Below are 13,766 nucleotides of genomic sequence, written 5' to 3' on the forward strand. Positions count from 1 at the left end.
AAAAGAAGAGAAGCAAAAAGCAAAGGAGAAAAGGAAAGATATGAACATCTGAATGCAATTTCCAAAGAATAGCCAGAAGAGATAAGAAAGCCTTCTTCAGCGATCAATGCAAAGAAATAGAGGAAAACAACAGAATGGGAAAGACTAGAGATCTCTTCAAGAAAATTAGAGATACCAAAGGAACATTCCATGCAAAGATGAGCTCGATAAAGGACAGAAATGGTATGGACCTAACAGAAGCAGAAGATATTAAGAAGAGGTGGCAAGAATACACAGAAGAACTGTACAAAAAAGATCTTCATGACCCAGATAATCACGATGGTGTGGTCACTGACCTAGAGCCAGACATCCTGGAATGTGAAGTCAAGTGGGCCTTAGAAAGCATCACTACAAACAAAGCTAGTGGAGGTGATGGAATTCGAGAAGAGCTATTCCAAATCCTAAAAGATGATGCTGTGAAAGTGCTGCACTCCATATGCCAGCAAATGTGGAAAACTCAGCAGTGGCCACAGGACTGGAAAAGGTCAGTTTTCATTCCAATCCCAAAGAAAGGCAATGCCAAAGAATGCTCAAACTCCCGCACAATTGCACTCATCTCACACGCTAGTAAAGTAATGCTCAAATTCTCTAAGCCAGGCTTCAGCAATATGTGAACCGTGAACTTCCTGATGTTCAAGCTGGTTTTAGAAAAGGCAGAGGAACCAGAGACCAAATTGCCAACATCCGCTGGATCACGGAAAAAGCAAGAGAGTTCCAGAAAAGCATCTATTTCTCTTTATTGACTATGCCAAAGCCTTTGACTGTGTGGATCACAATAATCTGGAAAATTCTGAAAGAGATGGGGATACCAGACCACCTGATCTGCCTCTTGAGAAATGTATATGCAGGTCAGGAAGTAACAGTTAGAACTGGACCTGGAACAACAGACTGTTTCCAAATAGGAAAAGGAGTTCGTCAAGGCTGTATATTGTCACCCTGTTTATTTAACTTATATGTAGAGTACGTCATGAGAAACGCTGGACTGGAAGAAACACAAGCTGGAATCAAGATTGCCGGGAGAAATACCAATAACCTCAGATATGCAGATGACACCACCCTTATGGCAGAAAGTGAAGAGGAACTAAAAAGCCTCTTGATGAAGGTGAAAGTGGAGAGTGAAAAAGTTGGTTTAAACCTCAGCATTCAGAAAATGAAGATCATGGAATCCGGTCCCATCACTTCATGGGACATAGATGGGGAAACAGTGGAAACAGTGTCAGACTTTATTTTTCTGGGCTCCAAAATCAGTACAGATGGTGACTGCAGCCATGAAATTAAAAGACGCCTACTCCTTGGAAGGAAAGTTATGACCAACCTAGATAGCATATTGTAAAGCAGAGACATTACTTTGCCAACAAAGGTTCGTCTAGTCAAGGCTATGGTTTTTCCTGTGGTCATGTGTGGATGTGAGAGTTGGACTGTGAAGAAGGCTGAGTGCCGAAGAATTGATGCTTTTGAACTGTGGTATTGGAGAAGACTCTTGAGAGTCCCTTGGACTGCAAGGAGATCCAACCAGTCCATTCTGAAGGAGATAAGCCCTGGGATTTCTTGGGAAGGAATGATGCTGAAGGTGAAACTCCAGTACTTTGGCCACCTCATGCGAAGAGTTGACTCATTGGAAAAGACTCTGATGCTGGGAGGGATTGGGGGCAAGAGGAGAAGGGGACGATAGAGGATGAGATGGCTGGATGGCATCACTGACTGGATGGACTTGAGTCTGAGTGAACTCCGGGAGTTGGGTGATGGACAGGGAGGCCTGGCGTGATGCGATTCATGGGGTCGCAAAGAGTCGGATACGACTGAGCGACTGATGATCTAGCTTTTTCTGACATAATTCTGCAACCGTTATAACCCCCTGTGTTAGATTAGTTATAAGTCATTTCTACACTTAACTTTATATATTTGAAGTAGATTTTATACAGTTCCATATAATTCTTGAAATATCTCCTTTACATGTATTATATGTTTAAAATACATATTAAGAAGATTTGGCTATGGATAAATTTTTTTCTGTTAGCATAACTTATCTCATTTCAACATAAGGGATTATTTAGAGCCTAATTAGTATAAAAATGAATGCCATCATTGTCACTAAATTCATGAGGCATGCTAGGTTAGGTATTGTTCATTGTTAATAGGCATAGTTGCTATTTCAAATATTCTTTGAAAAGCCTGTCACATGGACAATTGTAGCTTTACATAAAGTGTGTTTTATGCACGTCTGTCAGGTGCGTTTCTGATGGAGTGACAAAGGGATACCATTGATGGTTATGTGAAAAGAGGATGATGAGCAGCAGCAGCCTGCTACCTTGTGGGTAAAATCTCAAAGGAGATGCACTCCAGTGTACAATCAGTAACATGCTTTTGTGATCATCATGATGTGGATTTAATAATATATTCATGATCAGTCAGTGTTAACTTGTATGCATTGTCCAGAATATTTCAGATATTCCAGAATATTCCAAAGCCCTGCTTTGAGAGGTACTGTGTAACCTTAGGTCATAATCTCCCTTGCTTTGTGGCATATTTGTAGCAGTTGTTAAAAGTTGGTTAAAGATGAAATGTAATTGTTAATTAGCTCTACGTGTTATCTCCATGTATATTATAGTATTTTGGGTTGGTTATAATCCGGTTTGCTTCAAATTACATATGTATTTAAGGGTATACTTCTAATGAATGTACTTTTGTGTACTGGAAGTGCTCAGGGTGGTGTCCTATGGTCAGAAGTGTAATTATATGTTTTCTCCCACACAGAATGCCATAGTGTCTGTTAAGGAATTGTGTGGACTTCCTCCAATTGCCAGTCTGAAGCAGTGCCTGTTGACCCTGTCTTCTCGGCTCATCACCAGTGACAATACTCCCTCCGTCTCTCTTGTGATGAAAGACAACTTTCCTTATCTAGAGCCTCTGGGGGCAATTCCAGATATGCAGAAAAAGATGCTAGCTGCTTATGATCTGGTAGGAAATTGTTACTCTCTGTTTCTTGTCTGTGTGGGAGGAAATCATATTGCAGGACCTCTTTTATGAAACTTCAGTAAGTAACACAGAATGACTGCCTTTAAAACCTTGACTGGGGGTGCCAGGCAGAAGTGGCCCACTCAGCTCCACCTAAGCCCTAGTGGAGACCTCTGAGACAAAGCTTTGAACCCAGAGCTCCACGGATTAAAACTGGAAAATCTCTGCTTTAGCAAAGAATACATTTTGACTAAGACCTCAAAAGTATACACAATTTCTCATTATCTAAATAACTTTAGCCTGCAATATAACCATTTAATCACATGCCTAGAGGAAGTAAAATTATGCCTCAGTACTGCCTTATGATGGTTGAGACAAAATAATTCTCTGGAATTTATATTTCTAGGCTAATACTATTATCTGATTTTTCTGAATATATAATGGAATTTAAATATCAAGTAAATTTAAGAATAATGATATTTTTGCAAATCCTAACTCCATAATAAAATTAAGACCAAATGAAGAGTTGGGAAAATTTGTCACATGTGCACCAGATGAAGTGTAAATAATCTTAAAATAGAAAGAGCATTTAAAAATCAATAAGAAAAAAAAATGAGAAAAAAAATCTTGTATCAGCCCAGGTTAAGTTCAGCTTCTCGAAACTAAAAATGCAAACCAATCATGCTTTAACAGTATAGTCTCTCACATAAAAATCTCACAGCCATTCATGGTGACACTTCTATAAAATTCTTAGGAATCTAGGCTCCCTCTAGTTTTCTGTTCCACCATCTCTAGACCATCCTCAGGGTCCAAATGGCTGTTGAAGCTCCAGCCATAATACCTGCATTCCAACCATCAGGAATGATGAAGAGGAAAAAGAGGGCACTATTCTTTCCCTTTAAGGACATGAAAAAATGTGCATCACATTTTATTTTATCAACCTGGAGTTGGCACATAGACACATATACCTGCAAAGAAGAATGGGAAATAACTTTATTTTGTGTATTTTTTAATTTTTAAAAAAATTATTTAATTACCTTATTTATGACTAGACCGGGTCTTCATTGCAGGGTGTGCTTTTCTCTAGTTCCAGCGTGCAGGGGCTACTCTCTAGTTGCACTGTGTAGGCTACTCATTGTGATGGCTTTTCTTGTTGCATAGCGACAAGGGTGCATGGGCTTCAGTAGTTGCGGCACTTGGGCTTAGTAGTTGTGGCTCCTCGGCTCTAGAGCATAGGTTCAATAGGTGTGGTGCCTGGGCTCAATTGCTCTGCAGCATGTGGGATCTTCTTGAATCAGGGATTGAACCTGATGTCTCCTGAATTGGCAGGAGATTTTTTTTTTACCAGTGAGCCACCAGGGAAGCCCAGAAATATTTCTATTTTAAAGGGCTATGTGCTCAACTAAAAATCATTTCTTCTGTTACTAAAAAATAGAGAATGGATGTTAGGGGACAACAAGTAGTCTTTGCTTCAGAGGTGAACAGGCAATTTATATATCTCCTCTCCCTCAAAAATAATGAAAATTTAAAAACATGCTATGCTGTGTGCTAAGTTGTGTCCGACTCTGCGACCTTATGGATTGTAGCCCACCAGGCTCCTCTGTCTATGGGGAGAATAGGCAAGAATATTCCAGGCAAGAATATTGGAGTGAGTTGCCATGCCCTCCTCCAGGGGATCTCCCCTGCCAGGGATCGAACTGAAGCTCTTATGTCTCCTGCATTGGCAGGCAGATTCATTACCACTAGTGCCACCTGGGAAGCCCCCAAAACATGTTTAACCTTAAAACAAGTTTTAAATTTAAGATATTAAAGAAATGTAATGAGATACTTCCCCTTTCCATCAAATTGACAACTTTTTTCTTTTTAAAATAGTACCTCTTAAGTACATGAATACTGTCATCCATCTACCTCTAGTGGGAAAATAAATTGGTAAATTTGGAGGGGATTTGGCAATATAATTTAAAATGATTATCCTATTTGATCCATATATTTCATATCCAGGGATTTACTCTAAACCAATAGACGTGTACATAAACATCTGTGGTTAATAATGTCAACATAGAGGGATAAGTGGGGCTTCCCTTGCGGCTCAGCTGATAAAGAATCTGCCTGCAATGAGGGAGACCTGGGTTCAATCCCTGGGTTGGGAAGATCCCCTGGAGAAGGAAGAGGCTACCCACTCCAGTATTCTGGCCTGGAGAATTCCATGGACCATATAGTCCATGGGGTCGCAAAGAGTCGGACGTGATTGAATGACTTTCACTTCACTTCAGAGGGATAAGTTAACTAAAATATAGTAAGCCGTATTATGGACTTCCTTAAAACCATTAAAATTGTGTTAGAAGAATATTTGATGATGTGAAGAACTCCTCATAGTATGTTTTGTGAGAGAGTCTGGTTGCAAAAAAAATATACACTATAGCATTTAAATTGTATTTGTATGTATATGCATCTAAAATGTTAGCAGGGTATTAATATATTTAGCAAAACCAATACAATTATGTAAAGTTTAAAAATAAAATAAAATTTTAAAAAAAGATACAAAAAAATAGTGATTATTTTTAAATAAGGAGAGTGAGTTTTATTTTCTTGCACATGCTTTTCTGTGTTTTTTCTGTATTTACCAAACTCTTAACGATGAACCTGACTAATTTTCATAATTGAATAAAAATAGGTGTTAAGAAAATGATACTATTTTATCATTCAAAAACAACTAGAAGAGTGATATTGGGAATAAATACCCTACACTTGAAAAAGAAAAGCCCACAGAGTATATTCTGCTTATGAACGATCATACCTCTTACAAATTGTACTTCATGGTTGAAGAAGTTTGCTTGTTACCTAAATCTCGTTTTTCACGAAATAAATTTTTTTATCATAATAGTAGGGACTGAAAGCTATTCAGTGAATAGCTATAGTTGCCATCTAAGAAGTGACATTAGGGTACCTACTGCCATAGAGACAGACAGTGGAAGCACTTATTGCTCCAGTCCCCTTTGTAAGCTAAGAAAGAAAAATCACTCACTGAGAGGGGAGCCTGGTTCCCTGGAGCTGGGCCTGCAATAAGCAGGAAAGCACCTGGACTGTGGTTAGCCAGTTTTCATTTCATATCCCCAAGTATCCCGTGGTATTGGAACCACACCTGCTGGCCAAATCGCATTCATATTTTTAAAATGTAATTTCTAATTGCAGGTACACCATGGTTTTCCAAAGTTTAAAATAAAAGACTTTAGTGGAAAGCAGAAATACTTTTTAATTTAATTTTATTTTTTGGCTGTGCTATGCAGCTTGTGGGTTCTTAGTTCCCTGACTGAGGATTGAACCCCGGCCCTGAACAGTGAAAGTGTCGTGTCCTAATCACTGGAACCACCAGAGAATTCCCATGGAAAGCAGAACTACTTCTAATGATATGTTCATTTATAGTTCCCTTTGGAAAAGATTTTTAATTTTGGTAGGGAGTTGAGAGTAAATATCCCTATAGCTAGCATAGGCTGTCCATAACATGTAAGCGTTAGTCGCTCAGTCGTATCCGACTCTTTGTGACCCCATGGATTGTAGCCTGCCAGGCTCCTCTGTCCATTGAACTCTCCAGGCAAGAAGTGGATAGCCATTCCCTTCTTCAGAGGATCTTTCTGACTCAGGGATTGAACCTGGGTCTTCTCCATTGAAGGCAGATTCTTTACCATCTGACCTTACCAAGTGTTAAACTTGGCCAATTGTGGACATGACCAAAAATACTGCTGATGTCTCAGTTGGTTATTTCTTTAAGGAGGTGCTGTAGATATGGGCCAGACACATGCCATGATGATGTCAAAAACCCTTTTTACTTTAGGATTTGCATTGTATAGGTTGACATCTTTAGTGCTCTTGTTTATTCATGTTAGTATTTATTTTAAGATAAATGTCTTTTAAGATACTCTGCAGATCCAGTGATCATTTGAAAACATAGATCATATCACTTTCTTGCCTCCAGGGGCTTCCTATGAAAACAGAACTAAAACTCCTCTCTGTGGCTTACAGGGCTATTTATGACCTGGCCTTGCCTTCCCATCTCACTTGCTGCTCCCAGCCTCACCTCCATACACTCTCTTCTGTGCACTTCACTCAGCCCTGTGGGCTTGCTTTCTTCAGTCAGACTCAGCTTGCTTCTATATCCAGGCCATTTTACTTGCAGTTCTCTCTGCCTGGAATGTTCTTCTCTTCGGTTGCTTATCTCTTAATTCTTAGCTCAAGTGTCATATCCTCAGAGAAAAGCGAAAGTGAAAGTTGTTCAGTCATGTCCAACTCTTTGCGACCCCATGGACTATACAGTCCTTGGAATTCTCCAGATGGGAACACTGGAGTGGGTAGCCTTTCCCTTCTCCAGGGGATCATCCTAACCCAGGGATCAAACCCAGGTCTCCCGCTTCCCTAACCGCTGTCTCCAGCTGTCACTCTATCACATAACCCTATTTGATTTCCATTATCTTATTCAGCAGCATTGAAAAATGCCTGACTTTTGTCCTTTTCCTTTTACTTCAATTTGATTATATATTCCAGGAGGCCAGAGACTGTCTGCCTTGCTTATTGTTGGTAACTCTAGCATCTAAAACACTGCTGACACATAGTATGTTATCAATTAATGTCAGTTGGATAAAATGAAAATGAATTCATCTATATAGTTGGTGAAATAATGTAGTTCCCATACTATCTCTGAATGTGTTTTATGGAAAACCTTTAGATCCCCTGTGTTTTATCTCTATGATACTACCCTAGCCAAATTGTTCCCTGCCTTACACATATAGTTGGAAACCTATAGACTAAGGCAAAGGGCTTTGCAGGTGGCCCAGTGGTAAAGAATCCACTTGCAAGGTAGGAGATACAGGTTTGATTCCTGGGTCAGGAAGATCCCCTGGAGAAGGACATGGCAACCCACTCCAATATGCTTGCCTGGAAAATTCCATAGTATCCTGGTAGGCTACAGTCCATGGGATTGAAAACAGTCAAGACACTCTGAGCACACACACACACACACACACACACACACACATACACACACACACACACACACACACATTCTAAGGCAAAACTATGAAGACAGGAAAAAGAGCAGTAGCTTCAAGGCCGGGGACAGGATAGGGTGAATGAGGGATGAACAGGAAAATCACAGGGCTTTTGTAGGGCAGTTTAACTATTCCACATAATAATATAATAGTGGATTGCACCATTATACATTAGTCAAAACCCATAGAATGTAAAACACAAAGAGTTAATCCTAATGTGAACTATGAACTTTAGTTGATAATAAAGTGTCAATACTGGCACATCAATTGTAATAAATGTACCACACTAATGCAAGATGTTAAGTGGGGAAAACGGGGTGAGGTGGAGTGAGAGAGTTCATGGGAATTCTCTGTACTTTTTGCTCAACTTTGATGCAAGCCTAAAACTTCTAAAAATAAAGCCTAAAAAGCCCCACACAGACTATTAATAAAAACTTATTTGGATGACTAACACAAAAGACAAATCTAGAGTTTATTGCCTAGTAGTGGTGGTGGTTCGGTTCAGTTCAGCTCAGTCGCTCAGTCGTGTCCGACTCTTTGCGACCCCATGAATCGCAGCATGCCAGGCCTCCCTGTCCATCACCAACTCCCGGAGTTCACTCAGACTCACGTCCATCCAGTCAGTGATGCCTTCCAGCCATCTCATCCTCTGTCGTCCCCTTCTCCTCCTGCCCCCAATCCCTCCCAGCATCAGAGTCTTTTCCAATGAGTCAACTCTTCCCATGAGGTGGCCAAAGTACTGGAGTTTCAGCTTTAGCATCATTCCCTCCAAAGAAATCCCAGGGCTGATCTCCTTCAGAATGGACTGGTTGGATCTCCTTGCAGTCCACGGGACTCTCAAGAGTCTTCTCCAACACCACAGTTCAAAAGCATCAATTCTTTAGCGCTCAGCCTTCTTCACAGTCCAACTCTCACCATACATGACCACAGGAAAAACCATAGCCTCAGGGGGCAGGTATTCCAAAATGAACAGCTTGTGTGTTCAACTTGGACTTAAGTTGCTTAGAAATGTCTCAAAAGTGGTAATAAACTGTATGTACTCAGTCAGTCATGTCTGTCTCTTTGCAACCTCATGGACTGTAGCCCACCAGGCTCTTCTGTCTGTGGGATTCTCCAAGCAAGAATACTGGAGTGGGTTGCCATTTCCTCCTCCAGGGGATCTTCCTGACCCAGGGATTGAACCTGAGTCTCCTGTATTGGCAGGTGGATTCTTTACCACTAGTGCTACCTGGGAAGCCCAGCTGTATAGATGCCATCTAAGAAGAAATGCTGTAACCACTAAAAAAATACAGATTATATTTAGAATAGAAAAACAACCTGAAATCATTTCTGAACAGATATAAATGTTTGGCTTATTTCAGTATCAAAAGAAACAAATCAGGCAGCCGGGTACCCTACATTTATTGAAAGTCAACCCAAATGCATCAAACTTTACTACTTATCATCAGGAAGTAAAGTCAAATACTCTCAAAAACATTGACCTTGAGCTCATCTGCACAATTTTTTTTCCCCTAAATTTGGCTTTTCCCTAATGACCTGAGGTGGTCTTATTCCTTACTGAACATTGATTAATTTAATATTTGGAAATATTTCCCCTTGAGGGTTTTAGAAATTCAGCCTTAAAAGTCATCTTATATTGCTATTAAAATTATATTATAGCATATGTATTGGTATCAAGGAATCAAAAGCCAAATATATCCATAATAGAATGGGTTTATTTGCATGGCACAATTTCAGAAGACACCCCATCCCCATTTCATATCTTATTTAAGACATATGTTTTCTACCTGCTCACTGGTACTTAAAATTTCAAAATTATAGCCAATTCTTTGATTAAAGGTTAAGACTTTAATCTCTTAAAATGCAAGTAAGTAGTAACACATCGAGTTATCAGTAATTTGTACCTTTGGATGAATTTAACATATCCTGTCCTACAGGCAGTTTTTCACTTGGAGAAAGGAAGAGAGCCTAATGACAGAGTGTTCCCCAAGTCTGCGTAAGGTAGGGGTGAGATTGCTCAAACAATTGCAATTTTACTTAAGAGCAGCTCTGTCTACAATCTCCCTCAGTGCTGTGAATAGGCATGTAGCTATGTAAATTCCTGGCTGATATTTAGGGCAACAAAAGTAGAGGTGACTTTCCTGATATCAAACACATGTCACAGCCAGAGGTGAGAAGTGACAGCCTCTGAAAAGCACTAAAGCAAACTGGCAACATTATTCATCAATAACTCAAGCAAGTAGAAGAGGCCCTAAACACTGAAGGTGGAACTGACGTCTCCTTCCCAGGCTAATGACACACGGAGACGACTTGTGATGTCAGACTCCTTGCTGCATTGCCATTTTTGTGGCTCTGTATCATCATGACAAGTTTTCAGAAACTCCCAGAGCCTTAATTTAAAATCAGAATGTCATTTCTAACCGACTTGTCCCTTTATTGTACTGATCTATGGGAGATTGGATCCACATAGTCCAAGGCTTTGGCATAGTCAATAAAGCAGAAATAGATGTTTTTCTGGAACTCTCTTGCTTTTTCCATAATCCAGCGGATGTTGGCAATTTGGTCTCTGGTTCCTCTACCTTTTCTAAAACCAGCTTGAACATCTGGAAGTTCACGGTTCACATATTGCTGAAGCCTGGCTTGGAGAATTTTGAGCATTACTTTACTAGTGTGTGAGATGAGTGCAATTGTGAGGTAGTTTGAGCATTCTTTGGCATTGCCTTTCTTTGGGATTGGAATGAAAACTGACCTTTTCCAGTCCTGTGGCCACTGCTGAGTTTTCCAAATTTGCTGACATATTGAGTGCAGCACTTTCACAGCATCATCTTTTAGGATTTGTAATAGGTCTTCTCGAATTCCATCACCTCCACTACCTTTGTTCATAGTGATGCTTCCTAAGGCCCACTTGACTTCACATTCCAGGATGTCTGGCTCTAGGTGAGTGTGAGTGATCACACCATTGTGATTATCTGCATCATGAAGATCTTTTTTATACAGTTCTTCTATGTATTCTTGCCACCTTTTCTTAATATCTTCTGCTTCTGTTAGGTCCATACCATTTCTGACCTTTATTGAGCCCATCTATGTATGAAATGTTCCCTTGGTATCTCTAATTTTCTTGAAGAGATCCCTAGGCTTTCCCATTCTATTGTTTTCCTCTATTTCTTTGCATTGATCACTGAGGAAGACTTTCTTATTGCTCCTTGTTATTCTTTGGAACTCTGCATTCAAGTGGGTATATCTTTCCTTTTCTCCTTTGCTTTTCGCTTCTCTTCTTTTCACAGCTATTTGTAAGGCCTCCTCAGGCAGCCATTTTGCTTTTTTGTATAACTTTTTCTTGGGGATGGTCTTGATCTCTGTCTCCTGTACAATGTCACAAACCTCCGTCCATAGTTCATCAGGCACTCTATCAGATCTAGTTCCTTAGATCTATTTCTCACTTCCACTGTATAGTCATAAGGGATATGACATAGATCACATGTGAATGGTCTAGTGGTTTTCCCACTTTCTTCAATTTAAGTCTGAATTTGGCAATAAGGAGCTCATGATCTGAGCCACAGTCAGCTCCCAGTCTTGTTTTTGCTGACTGTATAGAGCTTCTCCATCTTTGCCTGCAAAGAATATAATCAATCTGATTTCAGTGTTGGCCATCTGGTGAGATCCACGTGTAGAGTTTTCTCTTGTGTTGTTGGAAGAGCAATGGGAATAATCATCCTCAAATTCTATTTCCGATAGGCTTGAGAAGCTTTCATCCACCTGTGCTGCCTGTTTTGCCACCCTAATCCCCCATTTCCTTCTGTTTGAACCCTCTCCTTCAGTCAAGCTATTTGGTTTGCCAGGTATTTTTCATTTTCCATCCTTTGTTTTTCTGTTGTAGTCTACCTCAGATGACTTCCTAGCCTTAATTCCTTCTGCATCATTCTAAGGCCAGCCCTTTGTCCTAATCTCTTGCAAAACTGACTTTAAGAAAAAGTTCATTTATTGATTTTATTCATGACATTCAACACATGTAAACTTTAAAGAACTTTAGTAGATTGTGTGCAAAATAGAGGTGAATAAATAGAGACATAGTTTTCAGAACAAATAGCCATAGTATGAAGCATGACAGCTCTTTGAGTCAAGAGAAATATAAGTAAAATGAGATAAGTGTGTATATTTGCCAGTTGTAACAACACTTCTTTCGATGTATCATTTTGTCTATGTGTTTAGTCTTTTGATTTGTTAATTTAACAAAAAAACTGCACACATGTTACTATGCAAGTTGCTGGGGGAAAGAAATGGTATGAAGCAAAATTTCTGTCCTTGAGGAATGGGAAATACTGATAAGAAGGCAAGATTTACACCTGAAAAGGGGGAGGAGCAGAAACACACAGTGTCCCGGCAGTGAAGCAGATGATATTTTATGTCCCGAGATGGACGGGGTCTAAGGATCTTGAGTGCTTATGGTGGGTTTTTTATACTGACTTGTAATATACCCCCTCTATGACTTTTACCCTGTCTCACCCCATGCTCAGCAGAAAATAATTTGCAAATGGTTTTGATAGAAAAATACTATCTAACCTTTGTAAATTGTTTTCTTTAGATACCTGAATTTTTACTTTTCTATTGTTCTTACCTGTCTAATTTTCCATGCATAGTCAAGAAGTATTGCCTAACATATTTTGTTTTTTTTAAAATGTTTTAAATTAATCTGAACACTTCTGAGTAGTGTTTTAAATATAGAAATCAGAGGTGGAAGAGTTGCAGGGAATTACAAGTATAAAAAATGCAACCAAAGTATTCTCCAAAGGTGACTTCTGTGCTCAATAACATTAACATAAAAGTTGAAACTTTGCTATGAATACAGCAACAGATTTTGTGAACATAAAATCAAAACAATCGAGAACAAAAGTCAAGAATTATTTAATCTTTTTCATAGTCATGTGATTTGGAGAGCAGTTGATTGTGTTAACATAGCTAGGAATCTAGCAAAGAGAGCCAATCACTATCTTTTATCACTCTTGGGGTAGAATCAATGTACGGGCTGGTATCACGCTGAAGCCAAACAATGGATTCAATTGAATACATTTTCTGCTCTCAGTATTATCAGTATACGTTGAGCTGAAGAATGGGAAAAAGTTGTAAGTATGTCAACAGCCCTCCGATGCAGCTTTAGTTTTAGTTATTGAAATCAATTTAAATTGAAATTAAGTCAAAAGTATTCTCCATCCATTGCTCTCTCTTGTTGTGAAGTTTGTATAGAACTTTATATTAGTTTGCATTTTAAAAAGCATATTGGGTTGTGTAGTAATGAAACCCAGGAAAAAAAAAAAAAAAACCCATTGGCATGTATTTAACCAGAGCTGGTTATTTAAAAACAAAATGTGTAGTCAGTGCGTTGAAGCTGCTTACTCTTGGGTGTGGCAATGTTTTCTATACATTTTCTATATATATTGTGGGAATTGTCAGCATATGAGGGTTAGCAGCATTTTCACTTGGTACAAGGGTCCCAAGAACACAGGGTATCAGAGATGTATCAATAAGCAAGTATTTTGGGGAGCTTCTTTGTGAAATATTGTGCGTGAATCCTCGGGATTTGCTTTGCATTCCTGAATACTCAAGTTCTTGCAACAGTTGTAATTTAAGAGAGTGTAAGACTGTCAAATTGGTCTGAAAAATTCTGGAGAAGGTTCATGAAGTTTCAGTTCAGTTCAGTTCAGTCTCTCAATCAGGTCCGACTCTTTGCCACCC

General features: G+C 39.3%; 1 protein-coding gene and 1 long non-coding RNA gene across 6 annotated transcripts in view; one reads left to right on the forward strand and one right to left on the reverse strand.

Moving 5' to 3' along the window:
- LOC133226879 (uncharacterized) overlaps positions 1 to 4,172 on the reverse strand; it is a 43,379-nt gene extending 39,207 nt beyond the window's left edge. Inside the window, exon 1 of the long non-coding RNA XR_009729654.1 lies at positions 4,032 to 4,172. This is a non-coding gene — a long non-coding RNA (uncharacterized LOC133226879). The remainder of the gene's footprint in view (positions 1 to 4,031) is intronic.
- Positions 1 to 13,766, forward strand: part of PLCL1 (phospholipase C like 1 (inactive)) — a 366,630-nt gene that overhangs the window by 294,545 nt on the left and 58,319 nt on the right. For all 5 annotated transcript variants that reach the window (XM_061380875.1, XM_061380893.1, XM_061380898.1 and 2 more), the window contains one exon: positions 2,794 to 2,997. In XM_061380875.1, the coding sequence (XP_061236859.1) occupies positions 2,794 to 2,997 (204 nt within the window). The remainder of the gene's footprint in view (positions 1 to 2,793; positions 2,998 to 13,766) is intronic.

The sequence above is a fragment of the Bos javanicus genome, chromosome 2 (assembly GCF_032452875.1).
Source record: "Bos javanicus breed banteng chromosome 2, ARS-OSU_banteng_1.0, whole genome shotgun sequence".
NCBI classification, from domain to species: domain Eukaryota; kingdom Metazoa; phylum Chordata; class Mammalia; order Artiodactyla; family Bovidae; genus Bos; species Bos javanicus.